The 26,777-nt window shown below is 42.3% G+C and overlaps 1 protein-coding gene across 4 annotated transcripts; it reads right to left on the bottom strand.

Annotated features, from left to right (window-relative positions):
* Window positions 1-222: 222 nt before the first annotated feature.
* NFE2L2 (NFE2 like bZIP transcription factor 2) lies at window positions 223-25,742 on the bottom strand. Of its 4 annotated transcripts, none has more exons than XM_065670273.1 (6): window positions 25,573-25,742; window positions 12,760-12,912; window positions 5,703-5,972; window positions 5,441-5,536; window positions 4,761-4,940; window positions 223-2,783 (listed from the first exon to the last, which is right to left on the bottom strand). In XM_065670273.1, the coding sequence occupies exons 3-6, from the start codon at window positions 5,967-5,969 to the stop codon at window positions 1,575-1,577; spliced, it is 1,752 nt and encodes a 583-aa protein (XP_065526345.1). In that variant the 5' UTR covers window positions 5,970-5,972; window positions 12,760-12,912; window positions 25,573-25,742; the 3' UTR covers window positions 223-1,574. The 4 variants fall into 4 exon arrangements, with proteins under 4 accessions (XP_065526345.1, XP_065526344.1, XP_065526343.1 ...); XM_065670272.1 differs by lacking the exon at window positions 25,573-25,742 and adding an exon at window positions 24,992-25,063; XM_065670271.1 differs by lacking the exon at window positions 12,760-12,912 and having other exon boundaries at window positions 25,573-25,741.
* Between the last annotated feature and the right edge of the window lie 1,035 nt (window positions 25,743-26,777).

Raw genomic sequence — 26,777 nt, 5'->3', positions numbered from 1 at the left:
GCAGCTCCAGCACAGTTGAAAAGTTAGAGAAACAAAAATCTCAAGCCTGAATTCACCAGCAGCTATCATTTTGTTTAGCGTTACCCCGACTTTGTGAATAGTAAGCTAATAATGCAAGGCTGGGTTCCTGAGCTGATGTCCATCTTTAAACCCTTTTTCCTTCAACAGTTTGAGTCCTACTCTACCATTTTCCTTCTTAAGAGAAATAAATACCAGAAGGTGTTGCAAAACAACTTGGTATTTATTATACTAAATGAAGTTATATTGTTATAGAGAAAAGATTTGGAAAATCATATAAAGCATCAGTGCAAGAGAAAAAAACTCAGATGAGATACACCTTCTGTAAGTGTCATAGGGAAGATGATGCAGTTTTTAACGTTCAGATCTACACGTGGATTTCAAATTACAAATGATGCTTTTCCTGCATTCAGAAAGTCCCCAGTGATCAAGTATGAGTCTATGTGAAGAGCAGACAATGCAATGCCAGTGATCGTCCCACTTGTTATTCTCTTAGAGATCCTAACTTAAGCTCACGTCACTTTCCTGAGCACAGGGTGCAGGCAGCAGTGTTGGTTGGCTGCTGGTGCGCTGCCTTCTATGTGCTCTGACGTGATGGGAGTGACCAACTCTGACCCAAGCCAGGCCCCTTCAGAGCCGCACAGTGCACATCCAGAACAGTTGCTTGAGAGTGTATGGAATCTTAAGTTGGAAAAACGCTTAATGCCGCCAGTGACCGAATTCACGGGTTTTAAATGGCTTTGGAGGAAAGATCTCGTAATGAATTTAGGTAGTGTTCAAAGGGCAAAACACAAATGACATAAACCTAGCATAACGCAAAACGCTGCTACACAATCCTTCCAAAGGGCAGTTAGAACTAAGCTGAACAAGGCATTAGTAATGCTGACAGTGCTGTGCAATATGTCTCTGTGGTTATTCAGTACATGAAGTTACATGAAGACTTAAGCCTCAGAAAACTAGGGAGGAATTCCCTTCGTTAGGGAAATAAATGTGCATGAAGTAGAGTTTAAAAAAAAGGTTTAATGAACTGGTAAAATCAAACTTTAAGTATCAACTTTTATACTATATTAAAATAGTATTAAATATTCAGCAAGTATAAATGTGCAAGAAAAATGGGAAGCAAGCCCTATTGCATATTTATAAAAAAGGATCAGAAACCATGCTGCTTGTCTTACCAGAAATTATATTTAGAAGGCTAAAATCATTTTTTTATATATATCAAATCAATCTATGAATATAACAAGAGATAGGAACAGTATATAAATATGGTATCTTTAAATATTTACATATATATGGAAACTAGTCAAAGTGGTGCTATAAGAAGGAAATGTCTGTTATAAAAGTGAGATTACAAATCTTGCATACCTCCATCTGCATTACGCTGTTAGTTTTAAACCTGCATCTCCCATGAACTAATCATTAACTTTGAAATCATCATTACATAGCGTTACTTGAAACAATATTACCTAATTCTGCGTTCCACCTCACAGTAAAAACTATCAGGAGGATGATACAAAAATAAGAGCTCTGAGAGCAGTAGCCAGCTGTGCTGCCCTTCAGAGTTTAGTCTCAGACTTCTTGCCCTTAGGAATAAGGAAGACATTGCCATCTCTGGTTTGCTGCAGAGAATATTCATTAGGAGAGTACGACTTGCCATCTTCATCACGGAGCATGCTGAAGACCTCAAGGTATAAGGTGGTCAGCTGCTTTTTCATTTGACGAAGGCTCTTGTCGTGCTCTCCTTTCTCCTTAAGCAATTTCTCTTTCTCATCCTTCAGGTTATTCAAGTCTTGCTCCAGTCCCACTATATTTTCCAGTTTTCTTTTACGGCAGTTCTGAGCAGCCACTTTGTTCTTGCCTCTCCTGCGTATATCTCGGATGAGCGCAAGCTGGGCTTCGTTGAACTGCTCCTTAGACATCATTTTATTGAAGTCATCAACAGGGAGATTAATGATTTTTTCAACAGGAAAAGGGATCTGCAGAGCCTTCGCCCTTTGCTCATCTCGTGTGAGATGAGCTTCGAGGCGGCTTGAAGATTTATCCTTTGTGAAGGGAGCTTTGGGGTGGCCAGGGCTGGCAGGGGGTTCCTTCTTTTTTGTGTTTGTACCCTGCAAGCTTGGTGTTTCAGTGCTTGGCCCCATGGAAGAGAACACTTGATCCTTGAACTGCAGTGAGTACATGCTAGCATTGCTCTGCGGCACACTTCCAGGACCGCTATCCATGTCTTCCATTTCAGAGTCACTATAGCCAAAAGTCTTATCTCTGTAGGCAGACGATTCCACAGAGTGGTCAGGCGATGCTACGCTAGAACTTGCATTCAATGAAATACCTGAGTCAGAATCATTGCATTCTGGTCCAGTTCCTGAGTGGTTGCTGTTAAAAGCTTTACACAGTGAGAAATCAGAAAGATCAATAGGTTCACTTAGAATCTCTGCAAGTGATTGCCTGACAGTGTTTGTCATTGCTGTGTCACCGTTCTCCTTTGTGTCGATAAAGGTGGTGTAGAAATCCTCACAGAAATCAGAGTTTGAGGGGGACATGTCATTTAAAGAGCTCACGCTCAGCTGGCTGGTGTCTTCTGGTGGTAAAATGCCAGAAAAGGGCCCCTCAATGCTATCCAGGAACTCTGGACCACAGTCAACGTCCTTCCTCATGGTGGGTAATGAGCTGTAGTAACTGTAGTTGCTGTGCATCTCTGTTGACTTGGTTTCAGGGCTTGTGATTGTGCTTACCTCAGCCAGGTTATCATTTTCAATGTTAAGACACTGCATGGGAAATGCAAAAGAGAAGTTGAGCAACACATCTCCCATCAATAAAGCCTTTTTCTATAACCCACAAACACTAAAGACTCTAGCAGTCAATATGCACTTAACATGAGTCTTACAACATTGCGACAACCTAGGTGACTACAACACGCTTTTACTAAGGGGAGGCTTACTAGGAAGAAGATTAGATACCTAAGCAAGAGCATGAAGCAATGCATTCTGGACAAAGCTAGTTAGATTCAGAGAGCAGAGCCCCTCGAACTCCTGGCAAGATGCTTAAGAGACCCATGCCAACACTACATGGAAGCTGCATGGAGCCCTCCTGCTCTGGTAAACTGCTCATGGGGATCCTGGAGCTCCCAGTCTGAACATCTCACAAGCACCACTGCTGGGAATGGCATGAATATAGTCAATGTAAAATTACTGAAATAGACTTTATGAGCAATTCTAGCAAACAATTACTTTCAGCACTCTTAATTTCATACTATGTGATAGATTTCCTCAAAGAGCAAGATTCTTTTAGGATGTACTGAAAGAGGCAGCTGCTCAGTGTAGAGAAGCATAACTCTCAATGAAGTAAAGAGCACTAACATGAAGCCTTGCAAACATTAACTCACCACACACACTTTTAGTTAGGCTGGCTAACAACAGCATGAGCACCCAAGACTGTTACAGCTTTCACTGGCTACAAGACCCATGTTCTTTCCAAAGGGGTGGCAGTTTCTGCACTGAAGCTGACATAAGAGGGCCCACTGTCCCTGAAGAATTAGGCCATTACCAAAATGATTCTGTTTCTCTTGAGAAGGGACCACACACTGGTTATTTAACCAGAGATTGTCCAAAGCTTAAGCTAAGGTTTTGAAGCGAGATCTCATTTTTTTCCCTTCTCTTCAAACATAATTTGTGAAAGGTGATGCCCTCAATTGAACTATCTCACTGCTTTCAGAAGACTATTCCATCACTACTCAGAATTACTGCAACAGATTGTTCGGTCTGGTCTCTTACTGCAGTTTCAGCATTGCTGCTGCTCCTCCACAGCCAATTGCCCTTGTTACTTATGTGGGGCTTTTGAACTTAAAAGAGTAGTAAGACTGGGGAAGTAGGGACACTTGGAAAAGTACAAGAAATTGAAGGGAAAATGTAGAGGCCCAAAACCATTCTTGCTTCCAGCAAACATTTGTTTTTCAGTGTTTTCAGTTTAGAGGCATTCTACTGAGCATTCATCTCTTCTGTTAACAGCATAAAGTAGAGCTGCATCATGCTGAAGCATGATGTTGTTCTGTGGTAACTTTATTCAATTTTATAGTCAAATCTAAGGAATATATAAATAGAAACCTGAGGATAGGAGAAAAAAAAACCAAACCCTGGATGTTCTCTGTAACGCATAGCTCGGGGATGCAGCAAAGTGATTCCTTTGTTCCTTTGGAATATTTGGTTCATGTGCATTACATGGTTAGTTCTTCCTGAACACATACAAACAGTAGTAGTTCTTATCTTAATGAAACCTCCTCCTCAGATAAAAGTTGAATGCAACTATAAATGATTTACACAACCATACACTGAAAAAAGAACATCATTTACAGTAATACTCATGGAAATAATTCCTGTCGCAGCCATAATTCAGAAGTGTCCATTTTTAAGGAGCTGAAAATTAAACCATGATCATGCTGCAATGGGCTGCATGCAGAGACAAACAGTGATTTGCTAAACGTGGGGAAGTTCTGATTGGGAAGACAGACTGCGTGCTATTAAGGCCTTGGATAAACAACTGGTTTCCTTCCTCCTATGTGTTTTTCCATATATTCTTAAAAAATAAAGCTTAAATTGAGTTCTAGACATCCTGCAGGTGCAGGATCCAACACACAGTGAGTATGACTATCGTGTTAAGGTGCTATTGTACTGCCTTCTCCGAAATACAATACTCCTGCAAAATATCACACTATTTTTTTCAGGTGCTCATCATACCAAAACCTTTACCTGTAACTCTGTAAGGGACAATAATTCTTCCCAAACTTGGTCTATGTTCTGCATGTTCTCCACATCAGTAACTGGATCTAGAACAGGCGATTCAGGTGGCTGAGTTTCATCAGAAGAGATCAAGACTTGGTCGTGATTGATCTGAGCAGGAACCAGTGACTGAAATTCAGCTGAAGCAGCCTGGAATGTTTAGAACAAAAAAAAAAAAACCAACAAATTAACCCCCCCAAACAAAACAGTACCGAAAGGAAACCTGCACATAAGAAACCCCACTCGCAAAACAACTTTGTATTATACATCAAACCGTCTGGGTCAGCACATGGTAACAGAGCAACCAAACACACTGACTCCCAAGAGCTGCACGAAGCTCACTGTAACAAACTGACCACTGTCATTTGCAGTAACTGGAAGGGCTGTGGTCAGCTGGTGTTACACACCAAGTCCTGCCTGCAGGATTCAGCCAGCAGAAGGAACACAAGAGCACCACTCCACTCCCCTCCCATCAGACACAGCCCTAGTTCAAGCCCACTACACTGCTCTATTCCAGCTGGAGTCAGCTTGAGGACAAAACCCAAATCATATCACACATCAGGATTATGCTGCAAACGAATCTTAGTGAAAGACATGAGACTGAGCCCCTAGAAGACCACCCGTGAAACCGCTGCATTGAGCATTTTTACCTCATTGTCGTCTATAAATGGGAATGCTTCTGCCAAGAGCTGCATGCAGTCATCAAAGGAGAAGGCCTCTGCCTCTGGTTTTGAACTCTGTGTGGTCTAAATAGGAAAGTTATGACAAATGTTAACTGCATCTTTGAATAACTGAAGAATCTTCCATTACAGCAACAAATGCAAATTCAGTTTAGGTAACCACTAACATTATGTCTTCCTGTGAATGGAAAAAGGTTTAAACATGCTCACAAGCACACATTAAGGAGTTTACCTGTGAAAAACCGACTGGAGGCTCAGTATTCTCTGGCTGAACGTGCTGAGCTGGCTGAGCAGGAACAAATTCACCTGTCTCCTCGTCTAGCTCCAGCTGAGCCAGCAGGGCTTTCTCCTGCTCTTTTTGGAGCTGCTCCTGTCTTTCCTTTTCAAGTTTCTTCTGCTTCTCGAGTTCATACTCCTTCTGTCGTTGATTAAAGTCAAAAACTTCACGCCCTGCCCCAAGGTCTATATCTTGCCTCCAAAGGATGTCAATCAAGTTCATGTCCTGTAATAGAAATGCCTTTTTAAGCAAAGGTCGCCCTCAGCAAAACTACTTTCAAACAACAGCAAAGCTTTTAATTTCTGCATCAAACAGGCAGACTGAGGCTTATTCTCTTAATCCTATAGAATGACCTAAATAAAATACGACTCTATACAACCTTTCTGAAGTGTGTGAACTGATGGTTCAGTTGGTGTAGCCCATACACAGGCTCATAGAAACCAGAAGTGTAAAGCAATGAATGAACCAGCCAGAAATATTACATTCTTCTTTTCCTAAGTTCACTCACAGAAAACATGAAGGAATGAATTCTACCACACGAAGAAAGCAATTTTTATGAGAAAAGAATTGTTTTCAGATGATCTTATAAAACCGTAAAAGCTGACTCAAACTATGACAGGCTCTGTCTGAAGTAACTGCTCATAGCGCCGCTGCAATATGCATTTTAGGTTATGTACGTTCCATCCTGGTATTAAATATTAATCAAAGATCACAGCACAGAGGAAAACCTGGTTTCAAAGTCACCAATTGACATAACACTGCAGCACTAAACACAGTTATTAAGACTATTACTACAAAATTGCCATTTAAAGCTTAGTCTAAGTTGATGTTTTAAGTGCACTTGGTTTGGAGCAGCTGAGTATAAAGCAGGGCTCAACAGGTCTCAGATATTGTCCATCAGTTGGCCCCTGGCTCATCATCAGACAGTTAACAAAGACCTAGGTTTCTTGGCAACTGGCTACCCCTTGCACCTGTAGTGCTTCAGAAGACAAACTCTGCTATTTAGGGAAAACAGACCAGTTAATGTTATTTGATTTAGCTACAACTTGATTTGATTTGTTTCATAAGGTTTTTTTTTTGGGAGGAGGGAAGGTGATTCGTAGATTGTTCAGTAATTTATTGCATAAGGGCAGGGGAAAGGAGTTAGTGAATTGGTTTGGGTTTTCACTGCTCAAATACTCCATATTTAAGTGCCGAGGGTTGCACTATCTTCTTCTGTGATGAAGACCTAACACCCAAACCCCATCAGTTTGGCTGTCAGCTGACACAGAATTTTCATACTTAGCAGCCACATTTGTCAGATGGGTAAATGCCAACAATTGCTGGCTGGTGCCCGGCAGTTTTGACTTTATGGCATGTTTCATTAGTCTTAAAACTGCCCTTTAGCGGCAGCATATACAAATAACGTCCGGTGTCGGGCATTCATCAGGCTGGCACAATACAAATGACATACTTAACACTACCTTTCATTTACACAGAACGTTACCGCTTCCGTTAGCAGTTCTATACCTGAGATACATTTATTTTGTCATCAAATTAAAACATTCCCTTATTTCTAAAGTGCATTTTCAAGCAGAGAAGCGAAGTAACCTGAACGCTCAGTTCAAAGTGATCACTTACCTCCATGCAACAGTTACAGCAAAAAGCTTTAGGGCAAGTCCCCATTTGAACAAATCAATTCAGTATTCTCATTTCTTTGTTAAAACTTCTATACCATTAGCACCCATATTTACACATGGCATGAACTACTTCCACCAATTACTAAAAAACCCCTTACTTTTCTCTAAGATCACGCAGTTATATAAAATATCTGTGTGTAACACAATGCAGGCATTCCCAAATCCACGACAAACTTAACACATCTTGCTGGGAGAGACCGAACTCAGCCTTAATGGCCAGCAATGAAGAAAGTGAAATAACTACAGTGGCTGCCCAAGACAATGTTTGGTCTTTCCAGCTTGGCAGGCTAAAACGAACTAATTAAGTTCTGCAGTAATTGGAGCTCCTGCAATATGGCAGAGCTTCATTAAGGGCCAGTAGTTTACCAGCTGCTCACTGTCTCCTTCTGCAGCAGATTCGGAACCGTTTCCTAGTCTCAGAGCATTTGCAATATGTTCTGGATGAAACTGCAGGATCTGGATTTTAGGGCTCACTTCTGAATTATTCATTTACACGGCACCATTAAAAACATGGCTCCAAAGATATATTTTTTGTGTGTGCAATGCACGAGGCTGTGAATTAGCAGAGCTGTTCTCCTCCCCGAGTTGCAACATACAACAGCACAGAAATAGCAGAACTGGTGCTCAGTTTCAGTTTAAGCCACAAAAAACTAAAGTGATCAAAAAAATGAGATACAGATAGCATGACATCTTTTCCCTAAGAAACAGGTAGCCTTAGTGCCCAGGCACTGCTAGTACATCTGCCATACTACTGGCTATATCCATCATCAAGGTAAGTAGCTTTGGGTGCTGCCTCATCTGTGGGATGAGAGACCTCCAGAGACACCAGCTGGCCAAAAGCCCCCATAGCTGCAGCTATGCACCACCACCTCTGTGTGTGCAGCTATCACTTCAGCAAGCAGGATTCATTTTTGGATCAATATGCTTGCCTGGTTTCCAGGGGTTTTCAGGATCTTGGGCTATTTCTTGCTGAGAAATGACTGCACTGATTGGCTCCGGTCACCACTTCCCAAGTGACCATATTTCGCCCAGTATGTTATCTCTGGCAAAGGGCTGAGCTCTGCTAAACAGTGGTGTGCTCTGCACCCCAGAGAGATGCTTGTTGGGAGCACCCTTCTTTTATTTAGTTGTGCTGGTGGCACTTAAAGCCAAAAGGGTGTTTGGGTTTTGGGGGTTGGTTTGTGGTTGGTTTAGTTTTTTAATTATCATGATACAATCGGAAAAGAGCCCTCCTATTTTCAGTCAGAAAAGTTGTGCAGAAATACAGCAATAACAATTCAAGTAATTACTCTTCACATGAATGGGTTGCATGGAGGAAGTGTTCTGTTCAACCTGCTAGTAGATGATATCATCAAAGAGCACACTGATGTAAATATCAACCTGCCACATACTTACCTATAACTTCAGGCAATGCTGTTAGTAACACTGTCCTTTTCTGGGCTTTAGTCCAAAGCCCAGGTCAAAGTGAACGGAGCCAACACTGCCCAATGATTCACTAAGGAGTGAATCACAGTCCCAGCATGAGGTGATGGCAAAGAAATAAAAAATAAGATTGCAGTCTAAAGCAAGTATTTTGCAGTTTTGCTCCTCAGCCTCCCCACAGCCTTCCTCTTTATTTGTCTGCCTTGTTGAACCCCATCACACACATACACAGAGGTATCCACACAGGCAGGCACTCTATATTTATCAATGGAGTATTTTTTCCCTTCCACTGTAAAAGCATCACAAAAATAACTATGTATTTGATGCTTGCAGTGTTCAACTAAAGCTATTAAAAGGTATTTTACCTCTTGGCTGTGCAATAGCTACCCTCCAATTTGTAGATGTCTCAATAGGATGTGCCGGTCTCGGATTTATCTGGAGGGTCAAGAGAGCACGGATTGGTACCCGAACTGGGGCACGTGCACTGAGAGTCCTGTGAAAGACTCATCTGACCAAGGGCTCGCTGCTGCCCTTTGGAGCCCCGCTAACCACTTCCCTTAACATCAGACGTATTTACTGTAAAGGCGCCAGCCTCATGTGACCGAGTCCACAAGCACCCGTTTGTTCTTTCCTCCCTTGTGCAATGCCTTGGGTTGCATCAGAGGAAATGATGGCTCTGGCGGCATAGGAAGAGCCTCCCCTGCAGGAGGAAGGACTGTGCCTGGAAAGGAATGCAGCGATGCTTCCCCCTTGTCTAGAGCTCAGCTCTATCCCACTCAACACCAACACTTATTTTGAGGGGAAATCCGTTACAGTATTTAATGTATCACCATTGCCCAACACTTCCAGCCTCTGGGAAAGTAAATATGGTTTTAATATTCCTCCCAAGCAGAGAAGCAGTGATTTGGTTTTGTTTATAATGTTTTTTTCATGATTTTGTGAACAGAGAAAGAACTTCCCCCAAGGACGACATGCTCTGCTTTCCCATGATGCATGTAAACAGGAGGTGTCTTGTACTCAAGGGTTGACTTTTTTGTTCATTTAGTGATATGCTCTTCCAACCACACTGATGGCTTAGTTTGGACATATAAAGGCACTTTTAATAAGATAAACATAAATGTTAAACAATTCACATTATGGCACCATCTGGCCCCCAATGGAAATTTTCATGTTTAGATTTACATACCAGCATTTGCCATCTGGGCAGAGTCTGTTATACATTTTATGAGAAAATCTCTGACTACATTGTAAAGTTTCACAATTAACTCTTATTGCTTCTAAACAAACATATTTGCAGTATAGTAAACAAAGGAAAGAGACTCTGGCTTTCATGTTATTCTCATAGATGGACTTTTGGGCTTCAAACAAAATGTTCATCTTTCACTTCATCCCTGTTTGGGTTATCTGACTGGTTTGGTTTTGATTGGAAGACATTTACCGGTAGCACTGGTAAACTGGAAACATCCAGCAACCCAAGTGCCAGCAGAGAAACAATCTGCTACCTCAGCCAGTGCTTTCAGCCCATTATTAGCTATCTCTTAATACAGAGCACATCGTGGCCTTTGCACATTTACTTCATAAAACTCATGCCTTTTGCAACATAAACTGGGATAACACTTGCAGAATCTCTCACCAGACAAGGATTTGGTTTTCTTTCCCATGATCCATTAGCACCTAACTCCAAGAAGATTCACACGCCAGCATGAATAAATCAAAGAGCAACAGAATCAATGCCTACGGCATCCAGCAGGGAGCTTAGACCAGCATCACACAAGAAGCAGAACACTCCCACCATAGTTTACTCAGGGAAAGTATCACAAAGTATCCCCCAATTCCTATTTGTTTTCCAGGAAGTGAAAGGAATGAACAAAAAAACCTTACATTTTTGCTTTATTCAAACAAGGAAAAAAAAAAAATACCCAAAACACCACAACTAAAACACATGGGAAGTGAGAAACAAGGACCTGAGATAATCCAAGGCAAGAATGAAAGGGAGGGGATCAAGTAATAAAGTAAGTGCAAGAGGAGGAGCTGGAAGCATCTTGCCACTTAAGAAAAGCACAGCCTGTGGACACGATAGCTGAGTATCTTCCCCACATTATCCTCAGGAGGAGCCGATTTAGTTCAAGTAGGCGTTAAGAATGGTTTGTAAATCATTTCATGTTTTCAGATGATCCCTGAAATCTAGTGGTTTGTCTTCTAAATCCTTTTCAAGGTAAGTTGTTTAATTACAGCTCATCATGACAGAAAAACTCCAGGACACACAAGCCTCATGTTTCAGAGGAATCACAGATAGTTTTAACATTTAAAAGCAATTACATTTTGAAAGCTGACCCATATTTTAAACCCCTTAGAACTGGAAACTGAAGAACAAAAGTTATCTCAAGAATGTGGAAGGGACAGTGAGGACATGAAAACTTTGAACAAGCAGCAGCTCTTATGGGAAGAATGGGGAAAAAAGAATGGCAAAGCTATTCATAGTGGAGGGCAGAGGTGTACAATAGCAATTTTAGATGTCTGGCTTTAGGACTTGGAAGAGTGACAGAACAGACAGCTGTCCAACAAAGCCACGTGACAGCAACCTGTGATTGTAAATGCACAAGGTCAGATCCCTGCCTTCCCTGTGGAGCTGCCTGCTGTCCCACATTCTTCACCAGCACCTTCCAGGAAACATAGGAGGAAACAGGGGGCTCGGGTGGGTGTGAGGGGGTACCTCTCTCTTCTGTCTTTCATATTTGTGCCACTTACTGCTGGTGTGACTGGACTGACTGAACTTGACTTGGCCTTGGCTCTATACCAGCCTGTTTCTGCTTCTCATGGTCATTTACTCTTCCCAGCCCTCAAGTCTTTGGATGCCTGGTATCTTGGTCAGCAAACTTCTCAAGCCCTGGCAGGCTAACTTACCCGAAAAAGGACTCTAATCGGGTTGGAAAGACATAATCTTAAAAAACTGATGTTGCTAGAGAATTTCCACTCCATGTCTATATAAACAAGCCTGTTGAAAAATGCTGACCACTTGTCTCAGGATGTTCTTCTGCCCCAATGGAGACACATGAGATAAGTTCAGTCCCCAAAATGTATTTGTAAGCAAATTTAATTTTCTTACTGAAGAAATCTCTAGAATGCTTTACCAGACCAGGAACAGAAGTCATCCTGGTATTACATTAGCTAAAAATGTTTAGCCCCTGTTTTCTCCTAACATATATCTTATACTTCAGACTGTACCTCCCTGTATTCCAGCTGGCTCTCCTAATAAATGCCAAATTGTCAGGACCTCCTCTTATAAATTAAATTTGCTGAAACCCTCCTTGGCTGGATTGTCCAGTGTTCTTAGTTTCACTATAAGCGCTGTCTGGGCATGATTCTGATACAGATGGGGAAAGGCTCTATTTGAAGGACAATCTTCCTTCCCCTACAAGGGCAATTCTGGACACCAGGCACCCACTTTCCCACCCCTCACTCCAGAAATAACTCCTCTGAGAAGTGGCTGATTTATGTATTTCACCTGAAGCATCATCTTCCAGGAATGGTATTAACAAAGGGTACCGCTGTAAGATCTGTACAGCTTCCAACATGATGATTTTCCCATGTACACCCTATGGCAAGTAAGCTTTCCAAACTGCCAGGGTAAACACGTACCTCATATATTCTCCAACAATCATGAAAAGACAGGATTCTTTAAGCCTAAACAACATAAAATGAGTGTGGATGTAACTGAAAAAAAAAAAAAAATAGCTGTTGTAAGCCCTTTATCATCATCAGTGTACTAACTTCAGTTCAACTCCAAAAGCCGCAAAACCCTAACGCTAACAGTAGAGCAAGGCCACAGCCAGTGAAAAAAAAACACCCTCATCAGAAAGACAACAAAGAAAAGGGAAAGAAGGGACATAAAAAGCTGTTTACTCACTCACTTTAACAAGTTTTCTCTCTTTCTGCAAATCCCATCAATCCCCAGTCCCCGCCACTCCTTGAAACACTGAATGTGTACAAAAGCCTTGCATCACTCCCTTCCAGCCTGGGGCACAGCAGCAGGAGTGACAGTCTCCTCTCTGGCTCATTAATGCCTGGAGTCAAAGAGATTACATTAAAAATATATCTATTAAATATATATATGTATGTATATTAAATATATGTGTGTGTATATATGTATCTCCTTTTGTCTCCACATTTGGTCTGCCTTAGGGTGACCACTTCTGTCACAACAGATCAAGGGATTCTTGCTCAGTGCTGCAGATCTTTTTGCAGAAGATGCGTCTCTCTCAGACACCCTAGAAGCAGCTGTGTTTTATTTAATTGTTTGATCAATCCACATTTTAGAAGGCAGCTTCAAAATAACAGCTCTGTATAGAGTAAGTGGTTTCCAGGGTCTGAATGGTCCCAGGACTGATCCTGCCTCAACACCTTAAAATAAAATAGGAAGAAAAAAGCCCATCCCCACCATCTCATTTGCATGGCTTATGGAAAGCAAGATCTTAAATCTGACATGGATAATTTTCTTTGTACAATCTCTGATTTATCAAAAGTTATTCTCTAGTATTGATGGCTAGATTGGTCATGCATTGTAACTACTCCCAATTCCCCTATTTCTGCCTTAGCCTAAAGCAAAGACAGAGCGAGGTCTGAAGTTGTGAGCTGATGATGAATTTCTCTAGAATACATTTAACTCTGTCCATACTTAACAACCACTACCCCCACTGCTAAGCAAAAGCCAGAAATGGTCATGGGTTTCATCCTGCTTCTTCAAACTTAGTCCTCAATCTCTCGACATCCCAGAGCACTTTCTGGACCACCAGTAGCTAAAGCAGCAAATCCTATGTGTTTTCAGAGTTTGGCTGTTTCAGTTCAACGAGTTCAGTTCTTCCCTTTTTGGTCTTAATTATATTGTATTAAAGTAAACTTCACTTCTCCATAGTGTATTTGGCTGGTATGGAAGTGTTGTGGCCCCTTCTACTCAAACTCCGAATCCCTCTTTCAGCTTTACAGAGCCCTTGACTTGCTACTACTTTATCTTGAGTCAGCAGCATTACAAAATGATTAAGCCAATAAGCACACAAAGTTAGTATGTATTCAAGTTACAATCTATTACATAAGTTGCATAAAGACATTGGGAGGTTGGCAAAAATAGGGGATTGTTTTCGGAAAGAGTGGGTTAGTCAGTCTGTTTGGTTTTTACATGCTTGATACATCAACAAAACTCTGCTGTGTTGCCTCAGCAAGTAAACCGAGGGATTCTGTTGTGGCTGACTCTCTAGCTGTTGTCTAATCACCACATAACTCCATTTTCAAAGGCATTCAAATAGCAGCCATCTCGGACAGAAACCTACCTCATTTCAGGAAAAGCTGGTCCTAGTGGCTTTGTTGGTGCTTGGGCTTTTTTTTCCCCCTCCCAAGTTAGAACTTCATCATAAGAAAATGATTATTAATTGCAATTTGTAACTTAAACAACAACAACAAAAAATCCTTACCCTACATGTAAGCAAATAATATAAGAAAATACACAGCATCTAAAAATCCTGCTGAACTTTAAACTATAGGAATAAAAAAGCCTTTGTGTCCCAGTTAATTTCAGATATTGAATCTACAGTCCTTGGAAAACAATTACCTGTTAAATCATTATCTTCAAGCTATCCTGCTGTACCCAGCCAGGCATGCGCTGTGTGCGGACACTGCCACAGGCTACTCATTAGTTTATCTGCAAGAGGATTTGTTTGTAATAATGGCTCAGTCATCTGGGAAACATGATCCAGTCAAATTGCAGCACACTCTTATGTCCAATGAAACAAATCAGGAAGCAAGAAAGAATGAACAATAGAAACAGAGAAAAGAACCTAACCTAACTGTCAATAGCACATTTATTAGGTTGTATTAACCTTGGGTTATAACCTCTTAGCCAATATTTTGATTTATAGAATCACAGGTTGGAAATGGAAAGGACCTTGAGATCACCTAGCTCCAACCTCCCTGCCATGGGCAGGGATGCCTCACACTAGACCATGTCGCTCAAGGCTCTGTCCAACCTGGCCTTGAACCGGATTTCATCAGATATTTTTGATTACATACTTTCTGGAAGAGGGTCTTTCAAACCAATCATGCAAACAGTACGTCTGCGGTTCAAAATATTCTCCAGGATTATGCAGACCCTTTGTTGTACTACACATTTTCACTGCACTGAGATCTTCCTGTAAAGCCCCCTTTTCTAGCTGTCATTTTGATGGTGGCTGGGAAGTTAATGGGGACAGACACCATACAAGTCATTACAGCTGCACTATAGCCTGGATGTCACAGCAGCATGCTCTAGTATCACAAAGAAGCATGTCTCACCAAGTTTCACTTCATTGACCTCATAAGCAACTTACTTTGTTGTTCACGGGCCAAACTACAATGGTAAGCAACTGCAATACATGAGGGTCAGAAACCAGCGAGGTTCATGACAGCACACATCCGTCAGCCCGCCTTCAAAACAGACATCTATTCCATAAGGCTGCATCAAGGAAATTCTTCTGCACTTCCAAGCTGAGCTAACAAAGAGCAAGGATGCTTTCAGACTCGGAGAACTTGCTACACAAACACCTCATCAGCCTAGAAGCATTATTGTAAGACTAAAAGCTTAAGAATACAGGTACATTGCAGAGAATAGCTTACTCCAGAGGTGGTCAGCTGTGACATGTTCAGCATGCATCAGCCCACCCCTGGTAGATTACACAGGTGCCTACCGATCAACTGCAGCCTGCGGGGCTCAGTGTTAAGTACCTTTATGGATCAGAGTCTGATAATTTCTGTGCACTTTTCACATACAGATAGCGCTGGGAATTCAGAGTCAGCGCACACTTTTGACTAAATAAGTAGGGCTCCATTTTATTTATTCTCTTTTTAGTGTTCAACTTCAAATACACTTGGAAAGGTTATTTAGTTTCTACAAGGGGAAAGAAAAAGGCCAAAAATACACTGCTATTCAACAGCTCACCACTGGACAATAACAGGATAGTAAAAGATTTGAGGAACGGAGGCCCAGCGTGGCAAATTTTCCCTGTGGTGACACTATTTTTCCAAACAAATAATTCATGGTTAAATGGTTTACTTGCCACCATGCACAGCCTTCATTAGTGACATACTGCATAAAGGCTTCAGTAAATACTACCATTCCACTGCACACTAATAAACAAAAATGATCTAAATTTACATGAAACGGAAATTGTTATTTAATTTTCACAAAAGGAGTTAGTATAGCTTTTCCTCTTCCCCCAGCCACACCAGGATGCATCATGAGTTGTTTATCCATAGAATCAGGCAAGGATAGATTTCACTCATTTTTCACATATTTCTTCAGCAAAAAACCAATCCTCTAAAAGTCATCAACCCCATAAAAGTTTCAGGAAGTTCTTCCACTTAAAAGTCCTGCAAAGTCAAACAACTACACTAGAGAGCTCAAAAAGAGCCAACATGTCAGGCACCCACAGGCCAACTTACCGGTTTTATACACAACAGCTTTTACTTAAAAAAGGTAAATACGTGGAGGAACTGAACAACACTGTGTACAAAACCTAAAGCTTTGTTTGTGTGCTGCAATTTAACCCTCACTTTTAAAAGTCCTGTGTAGTATTCAATTTATCTTTAGTATTCAATTTACCTATTCTGAAAGCAAGGGGAGCTAATTCATCTTCCAAGGCAGGGATCAGAGTAGGTGAATGGCTTTATACCTCTTACCAAATGATATAAAAGCAGTAATTCTTGGTATCTGCAAAACAGCAACAAAACCCCCATCCTCAACCACCAGTAATTGTGTCCATCCTTCCATCCAAATCAAGAGCCTCTACTGCCTACTGCTTTCCTGGGGCTTCCATGTTTTTCCCCCTGGAGCACACACGAGGCTCATAGCATCACAGGGATGCCCCTTTCAGCCTTCTGATTAAATGGGTAGCTGTACCTAAGGAATGAAGGTAAAGGCTGATCCCTGATGTGTGTCCTCTCATACATTCTACCAGTACCTATGATGGCCAAAACAAGACTGCCACAAATAATAAACATGTCAATATACCTCTTCCAGCCATAAACAGCAAACATACACCAGGCATGTTAATATGGGTAACATATAATACAGTCCACTGTATTTACCAGGCTGTTTCCACTAGCAGCATTTACAGCTGATTTTTTAGTAGACGACATTACAGAAAATTTGATTGCTTTCCAGATGCAATTAGAATAAATTTGTTGAGAAAAAAAGGTTATGATCATCATTTACGAAATAAGAAAATACGGAATGCAAAGAAAATGCTCCATTTGGATCTTGAGCAGTTTTCTGCCTTCGACCAAAACACTTCCTTATGCATCAGTAAGTACTCGGGGCGGGGGGGGGGGTGTCACTTTATAGCAAATTATCAGTAAAAATTGTAAGATGCTAAAATTCCTCTATACCACAGTTAATTCAGACAATAAAAGACATCTTGTTAGGGTAACTCATTACTTACAGAGTCAGCTACGAACTGCTGTCACTACTGCTTTCATTTTATAAGACCTTGTTCATCATCTCTGCCACATACACATACTATTTACCAAAACCTCTCATCCCAAGCTTAATTTTGAATTTAAAATAATTCTGTAGCTCTGACCTCAGTAACAGAGTTTATCAGGACAATTTAAAGCACTCTACTAACAGTTTCATTTTTAAGAGGCTTCCATTCATTTTGCTAGCAAAAGAAACTTCAAGAGATTAGAGATGTCTGGAGACGTTCACATTGGTTATCAGCTGAGCAGAGATTCCTGGGACTGGTAGATCCTGAAGTGGCAGATGATAAAGGATCACAAATCAGGCTAGAAAACATTCCACAGGATACAAAACTCTACTGAGTTTATACTAGTTAAAGAATTGACCTGATGATACTCTAGTTCAGATATTACAACCAAATGAGAAAGCACAGTATCAGAAATCACGGTGCTGTAATTCTCTCTGTTGTGGCACACCCACCTATGAGGCACCTAAACGTGATGTGCATTGCCATAGCCAAAAATTCAACACGAATAATTTGAAAGAGCAGCTGTCAGAAGTGATGACTTAGTGTAATATGAAAAACCAGAACTATCTTAATACTTCCATTTCGGTTACTGAAGTAGTTCCATTTTCATCCTTACGTATCTTAAATCCTACTTGTTTCAAAAATTTACTCAGGTTTGATTTACAAATATCGGTAGGGCAATCTTCCAAAATTCCATGGCTGACTCAGATCTGCCCAAGACCCATCTACAACTGGGAAAAAAACAAGGGCAAACATGATTCAACATTACAAAACAGAAAACATGCCTGCGTATCTCAGGTCAAACAATTCACAGAAGATTGCACCAGGGTCTATAGTACGTTTGTTCCAAGGACACTTAATGACTGTATTATCTGCTCAGTGCATATGTATCAGACACTACAACTGTGATGGTGGTGAAGCCAGGCGTTAGTGTAACAAGCTGGGACAGAATCCTCCCATTGACACATCCTGGACACCTCTGCAGCTGAAGTCTCCATGTTCTCCTTCCAGCCATGAAGCTTCTGAAAAACTGGTACCCATCTGAGCTGAGCTGCGCCAGCCTTTTGAGCTGCCCAACCACGCCTGCCACCCTCTTCTGACCATTGTTTTATTTACCCACGGGATTGCGGAACATCTGATCACATAACTGCACGCAAACTGGAAATACCCTGGGGTTAAGGACAAAATTCAGCCTTCTTACCCAACAGCATATAACTCAAGCAAACAGCTCCTGAAGACAGGAAGGAGAAATGACCGAGCCCAGGTTTAGGTAGCACACCACACAGATGCTAGGTGCAACGATGACCAAGACTGACCATCTTGCTTGGGAGCAGGCAGCAGAGAGGCAGACTTGCACTGACCACGTGCTGCCTGGGAATTCTGAATAGGGGATCTTCCAGCAGCCCAAGCAGCACAAGAACTGCTCCACTCTAATTACAGCAGTAAGTAGGGAGGCACTAATTTTATCACAAGGGTTCAAACAAAGCAACCAACCCCCCAGGATCTTTCTATCACAGCTCCTTACGGCTGAATGGCAGTGATGATCTGAGCAGGAAGCAAATCAAAGTCACAGCATCTTGTCACATAACTCAACTGTGGAAAACTCACTGTTTCAACATTTAGTGAGCCTTAATTCCAAACACAGCAAACAGGCACGCCCTTAATCATAAAACAAACCTCTTCTTAAAGGCAGGCTATCTCTTTCTGAGTCAATTTCTCAAGTATGCAAACTTTGTTTTGCAAACAGTCTCCAGGAGTGGATGTTTTTTCACTTACAAGAGGCAGCATGTAAAACCAATGCAGCAAACAGCAATAAAACTGGAATTGCAAGACAGAAGTGGGGGGCAAGGAGGGAAAAGTTGGTATCTTTATATTTCATAGTCATACAGAAGATACTTCCTTAAAAGGTTTGAAAGAGGTGGTTTCAAACTGGTCTTACATAACTTGTTGCTGCAACATCAAACTTAAAATAGGGAAGAGAAAGGAAAGTTACTTTAATTGCACACATATACATGTGGTCATAATAATATTGCATAAGTTGGACCAAAAGTCTTAAGACTCTGCAAGACAAGTACAAGGTTGGGTGGTCTCAACTCCCTCAGTACTGCAATAGCATAAAGAACAAAGACATACTCCTTGAAATGGTTTAGTTTAACTGTAAAGATGTAATTTAAAGCACCTCCAAAAAAAACTTGCCAAAAATAAACACTATTTTAGATTCCTTCTTCCCAGTACAAAAAAACGCAGCTAATCAGACCAAAATCAGAAATTTAAATGGACACAATGAAAAACTCCAACCAGATCTGTAGTCTATAAAATGCACCCACCTAGGTATTATTTCTAAGCTATTCCCATTCTATTACAGCCTTGCCAATTAGTACTTGTGCTAGGGATTAGTAATATACCACTGAGCAGCAGTTATATTCTGCTGGTAAAACAATGCTAGCTTTGAGCTACTCACACTCTTCTTAACTCCTATTAGCTTTCCAGTTATCTCCATGATCAACACATAGAAACACTTAATTCTTTTAAAGTCAGTATTAAAGTAGAAATTAAGAGCTAAACACAAAGTCCATGTATCAACACATAACATTCAAAAAAATCCAATGAGTCAGTTAAAGAAAACTAAGCAAATACTTCACCAAGAAGTCAAAATGGCTCAAGACAGAAAACAGAAGATGCTTCACAAGGTGAAGACAAATCCTCTTCTCCAAAGCAGTCAAACAATTAAACATTTTTATCTTTACTTGATGTTGCTACAGACTGATTGGTTATCCAAATTAATATTTAATTTAAACGTATGGTTCTGAAGAGACTTTGCTTCTATTTGAAACAGGCACAGTTGGACTATGCACATCCAGGTAAAACTAAGCTAATATTAAAACAAGATATTCTCCTGGGAAAAGTATTTATTTCCTTACTCTAAAAGGTGGCAAAGAAAAATAAAAGAAAAACAAAAAAGTCTTGAGACAGAGCTGTCCCTGTGCTTCAGTACTGTGCTGCACAGAGTACCCATACTGTTCTTGTACTGCAGAAAAAACTTAAGCACTGTACAATCAGCAAACTTCATGCTACTGCCAACTAACATATGACTGTCACTACCTTTGCTTTTCCTCTACAGAAAGCAGTTACTGGGTAGGAAAGATATAGTATATAATGCCTATCTTAAGCTGAAATGTATTTGCCGGTATCTGTTTCAGATAAGCCCGCCATGGTTTAAAGCAGTTTTATACACCACAGATAGCATTGCTGGCTTCATTTCTTACTGGGTGGTTTAATTGTTTACCTTAATAAAACAAATATGCCATAAAAGTATTACTGTTGAGCAATCCTGAGCAGCATTTCAGTTCACTGTACATCAGTTGCCTTTGGTTAACACGCAAAGCTGCGACTTGCAACTCCTCCTACCTGACTTTCCATTGGTCTATGTAGAAACACTTGTCCAAGTAGCAGATGAAGTCTTTCCAAAACAAGCTAAACTAGATTATAACTGAAAAAGAACTACACACAGTATTTTTTACCCTTCACCTAAAGCTGTATCCTGTGGCACAAAGTCCAACTTTGGTATAATAGACTGTATCAGAAAACTGAACAGGCTTTCAAGTTCACTAGGAATGTGTTATATTAAAATAATAGCTTACTTAGGGTTGGAATGAGATGGAGGCCAAGACAAACTTTAACTAGGTGATTAACCTGGAGACTTTGGAGAACTCTTTGCTGGCTGCAATTCAAGCACAGCAGCAGGAGATTAATATTTAATTCACGCTGACAGGTTACTGCCTGGACTTGTACTGCGCTGACCTCAGCCAACACAATCACTGCAAATACATCACACTTTCACGAATTGGCCTAATTTTACTGAATCGTTTAGTCGTCTTAAAGCTCATCTTCAGAATTTCGAACTAAAAAAAGGGGGAAAAAATAAGGAAATAAAGTAGTGTCCTAGATACAAAAATCAAACAAATTCCTTCTTCCCAATGAAGCAGACATCCAGTGTCACAGGCGTAGGCACACTTGGCATCATTTACTGTCATCATCAGGACTTTCTATATTTTCTCCTTCTCCCCTAAGCTCACCCTCTTCTGGGCCTCCAGTTGACTCTTTCACTCTCCTTTAAAAGCCTAATGCATTCCAAAAATATTCAGTAAAACTTGGAGAGCTTTTGCTACTTTGGGGGTTGTTGGTTCTATCAAAGGAACAAATATAACAAACTTTAACAACTATATAGGGAAAACTGATTTTACCAAGAACCTAAGCAAACAAATACTTCACTTCGGTCCTTCTACTGCTAGTGGTCCTCAGTGACATCTCACAATGCCCAGCATATTCCACAACAGTATCTGAGACTTCTTTAATGAAATATGTTCACTATGCTGCTACTACATTCATTTCAGTCAGGATCACAAAACTAGCAGTATCTATCAAACAGGTATTTTTCTGCTTTGCAAATTTAAGGTATAGAGCCTGAGGAAAAGAAACCAGAAGAGTATGTAGGGGCCACAACAGAGACAATCTGACACATTTTCAACAATATCCTTGTCGTTCGCGATTGTACATAACCTGCTGCATTCTTTCTTAGGGTAAGCACGAAACCATCCCTATTTTTTCAATTAAGAAAAAGAAAAAACTGACAGAGTGCCAAAATTTATATTTGCCCATGACCATTAGTGGGAAGTGTACACAAACCTTCCTAACCACCCACACAGCACCATAAAAATGTCTCAAGTTCTTTAAAGCACACGGGATCATCCAGCTGCCCTTTGCTTACACTGAATGCTCTTTTTTGTTCCAGTTTGGTGTCTTTCAAAGATTTCCCAACAAGCTTTCAAAGCTAAACTCTTCTCCAACTTTGTGAGTGCTAACCACAAACTTCAAATCAGTTTTTCAGGGGCCATTAACTTCTTGCATGTCCATCAATTTCCAGTATAATTGTAAATTCTTTGCACATTTTAAAGACAAACTACAGAACAGTGTTCATTTGATGGATATTTACTAATAATATCCAATTAGCTATTCTCCTGAAGGGACTGCCAGTCAGCTCCTATTAGTCTATACCCATTTCAGCCAAGCTTACTATGTTGCATCACCTCTGCCTCTTAACTGAAAGATAAGTTTTGTGAGTCTCGAAGGAAAAAAAGCTCTTATCAGTGCAGCTTGATATCAAGGTAAGCACAGAAGAACTAAGAGGGTCAAAATGAATGCATTTTTACTTAAGATAAAGCTTGTCATATTCTGCCATCTACTTCTTTCAAACTTGTCCATAATTTTAGTAGACAACATTATATTCAGAAATGGGGATTTTTTCTTATATTGAAATTTGTCTACATAGATAGATAAATATTTCTACAGATACCTTGATCAGATATTCCTATCCAACAGGGCTATTAAACCTCATTATCAAGAAACAAAATGAAAACCAACCAAACCAAAAACCAAAGACTTGTTGCCAGGCCTGAGCAGAGTGCACTTGTTTGCCTGCAGAATCTACCCGGTGTCCTTTCAAACCACAACCATTCTCTCATTCTGCCTATAAATGACAGGCCATTAGGGAATAAAAAAAAAACCCATTCACCTTACAATTGAATACAATGTGTCAAAAAAAGTATGCGTGATTCTTCATTAAAGCCCTTTAGACTGAAGGGATTCACACTAACTGAGCTGGAGACTCTTCAGGGCCGTTCTCTTGGTAGAAAGCCCCTAACAGATGCATTTACACAGGCATTCAAATTATCTGCTTACTTGGCTTTGCCAGTTGTTAGTTGGTTTTCCTTCAGCCTAGAGTGCAACCCACACCTTCACTCTTTGTGTTGGAAAATGAATGCTTTTTGCCCTCTTCTTGTTGTGAGGCTCCAAATTTAATAACTGGTTAGCTTGTTGAGCTGTTTTACAAGGTTACAAGAGACCATTTCAGTAACTTCAAAATTACCAAGGAGGAGAAGAGCTACTAAGAGAATATCATGCTTTCGCAAGTGTGATTTGAAACATCTTGACACATCGCATTCTTTTTTGTTAGATACTTTGATGTCTGTGTCATTAGCGTGCAATAGCAAAATCCCATTTCACCCCTGCGTACAGACATGCATCCTTATTTCCAGGCAAAGAGGCACAACAAAAGAATATTTTTTCCAAGAATGTTGCAGGGTTCTACATATTTCCCACAGAAGTATATAGCAGAAAACTCTGATTTTAACATTCTGGTTAAGGAGCCAAGGAGCCAAATCAATCCTAGTCCTTCACACTCACCTTTACTGCTGTCATTAACTTCTAACAGGCACATAAAAGACCAAGAGCTTGTACTGTAGCTGCACAAGGGCACACCATTCCCATACCCTGGGGTCTGCAAAACCTGAGGGGCTAAATGAAGACTGTGCTCCCCATTGCTCAGTTTGAGTGAATATTTCATGGGAATGAGTATTTGAATTTTCCATTTAATAAATACATTTAAAACCCTATGTCCAAGATGGTAATCATTTACTATCTAACAAACGCAGTGCCTTTCAGGCTAGGTCTGCAAGAGAAGAAACCAGCAGCTGCTGAGCTCAGATAGGGACAACAGGTGGCTTTGGTAGAAAGGGTTTGACAAAGTACGCAAACAAGTAACAAAAGCTAGGTTAACTGGTAGAGAAGCCACAGTGAATTGGGCAAGAAGGTACAAAAGCAGGTGCACAGGAATCAGTCTGTCACGATTCCTGTAGAAGTAACAGCAAGACTGCCACAGCTGGATGCTACAAGCAAAAAAGGCATTCATAGTGTGTTTACGCAGCACAGGCTAAGAGCATGATTGTTGGTGCAGTGTTTTCCAAGATACTAAGGATGCAAGGTGGAAGTCACAGCCATGCTACCCGGGGTGAGAAAAACAGGTGGACCTGGCAGAGCTTTAAGTGGTTTGAGACAGAAAATGCAACAGCAAGGTATATACAACACTGCTGGAGAGATGCTACTTGTAGGAAGCAACCACTTATATATCCTAATGGATGGACAGGTAACATTAGAAGAAACTCTTATTACATAGCATATATTGTACATACACTGAAAGAGCCTCAAAACTCGAGTCTTAAATTTGTAGTATTAGAAGAATTAAAGCAGCTCTAGATTACTTGGTTAGAGATTAAAGAAGTAATGCTTCTTTAAATCTTACTTGATGAGGATATGTTCTCCATTTAAAAGCCCAAGGAAAACATGTAACGATCATATAAATTTAAAGCGGGGTTCTAAATTCAGTTATTCACCCCGCTCTTGTGCAACTAGTTTGCCATACAGAAGTATTGGATTTCCCCAGGCTTCGCCGTACTAGAGCACAAGACATGAACACACCCAAACACCCCTCAGCCTCCAGCAGATGAGCCTTAGGGGAGACCACCAAGACTTCATCCCCTCATACACCAAAACCCCACCGAAGCCCCTGGCTGAAACCCCTCGGGGGCTCCCCAGCGGGCGGAGGTGGGCGCCCCGGTAGCAGACCCCACCAGCAGCATATGCACAGGCCCAGGCAGGGGTCAGCCAGGTTTAGGCTCCCGGGGCTGTGTGTGGGAGGCCGAGCCAAGGCCAGAGCCGCCCCGGGCGAGGGTGAACAGCCCCCGTGGGCCGGCTCCGGCTGCGCTGCAACAGAAGGGCCGCTGCGGCCGTAACTCACCGAGTGGGGAGCGGCAGGCGCTCGGGCATGCCGGGGGCAGCGGCGCGGGGGTGCGCCTGGCCGGGCAGACCCTCCGCCGGCGGCTGCCTCCCCAGCCGCTCCCTCAGGTACCGGCTCTGCCCTGTCGCCCGCCCCGGGTCCTCCGGGCTCCTGCCCCAGGCGAGGCTGCCCACAGACGGACGGCTCCTAACGGCCCTGACTGACCCCTGCGCGACCGGCGCAGGCTGCAAGTGCCCAGACCAGACCCGGTCCGGCCCGGCAGCGCCCAGACCAGACCCGGCCAGGCCCGGTCCGGCCCAGCCCCCCCGGCGGCGCGGGGCAGGGGGGAGGAGGGGGGGGGGGGGGGGGGGGTGCCTGCGGAGGCCTTCGAGACCCCGCCCCGCCCCCCCGGTGACTCAGCGCGTTCGCAGGGGCGGGGCGGTGCCACGTGCTCCTCCGGCCGCGTGACCGCCCTCCCCGCCCCGCTCCCCGCCCGGACACCGAGCCGGGCCCTGCGGGGGGAGCCGGGGGCGCCGGGCGCCCGCTCCGCTCCGGTCCGCGCTCCCTCCCTCCGGTGCTCCGGCAGTCCGCCGAGCTCTCACCTGGGTGGCGGGCGGCAGCTCGATCTCCATGGCGCGGGTCGAGGCACGAGAGACCGGGATCGGCGGCTGCTGGCCCGGCAAGGCCTTGTCCTATCGCTCGGGCGCTGCCTGGGGACGCAGGCGGCCCGCACCGCCCCGCGCTCCGCCCCGCCGGCGCCCAGCCACTCAGCGGCGGCGGGAGCCGACGGACGCGGCTCGTTTACCGGCAGCGGCGCCCGGCGATGCCGGGAACATCGCCCGCCCCCGGGCTCCTGCGGCCCCGTCGGGGAGTGATGCGTCGGCAAAGGGGAACCAGCAGCAAGACCTCGTGTTCGCGTGTGCTATTGTAGTACCGCTTTATTCCGCGGTCTGAAAGAGAACCCAGCTGAATGCATCTGAAAGGGCTCCGGAGAAACAGAAGTGGGCTGTCACAAGTTAGAAAGCCTTTGAGTACAGCCGCTGCCGGCTCCTTGCAAGTGATGTTTTTATCAAGTAGCAGGTTTTGACTATCCAGTGTTAAAACAGACCCAGCAAGCAGAAGACCCAGTTAGCACGAAATGAGTACTACAGAGTGTCAGAAAGCAAAATGAAAGCAAACGTGAATCCCAGGTGCTGTCATAGTGCAGCAATAGAATGCAAAGCTAAGCAGCTTGCTTGGAGCCTGGGGTGGAAGAAAAAGGCAAGGATGCTTTCTGGCCAAGGCAGATAAAAGAGCATTGACTATATATTTAATTTGTGTTCCTTGCTTGATTTCTTTTCTCCTTTCCTTATCTGCACACCTTGAGCTCAGGCAGACCAGTGCTTCATTTCTGACCGTCAGGCAGCCTCCTAAAAACCAGCTTAGTGAAAATGCTGTATCTCTGCACTATTCCCACTGCATGTCGCTGACAAAGGACTTGTATGGCATTAGGAGCTTCCTCAAACAAAGTATGAGCAATACTTCTGCAATATTGTTGTTTTCACTTGATTAGGCAGCCTGAAGTACCTGGAAAATGTTTTCTACTAACATTGCATCCTTCTAATACTGGAGTATATTTGGGATATAGTAACATCTCCATATGGTATATATAGAGAAATATGAGCTCACATATGCTGCTTTGGTCTCTGTCTGTAAATACGAACTTTTGGTCAGGCACATAAAAACCCAAATGCTTTTCCATTTGCTGTATTCCTGTTAGAATATGTTCATTTACCTTATAAAACTTACAAACCTAGCCTATGTGTAT

The sequence above is a fragment of the Lathamus discolor genome, chromosome 3, assembly GCF_037157495.1.
Source record: "Lathamus discolor isolate bLatDis1 chromosome 3, bLatDis1.hap1, whole genome shotgun sequence".
NCBI classification, from domain to species: Eukaryota; Metazoa; Chordata; class Aves; order Psittaciformes; family Psittacidae; genus Lathamus; species Lathamus discolor.
This window is presented reverse-complemented; position numbering and strand designations above follow the sequence as displayed.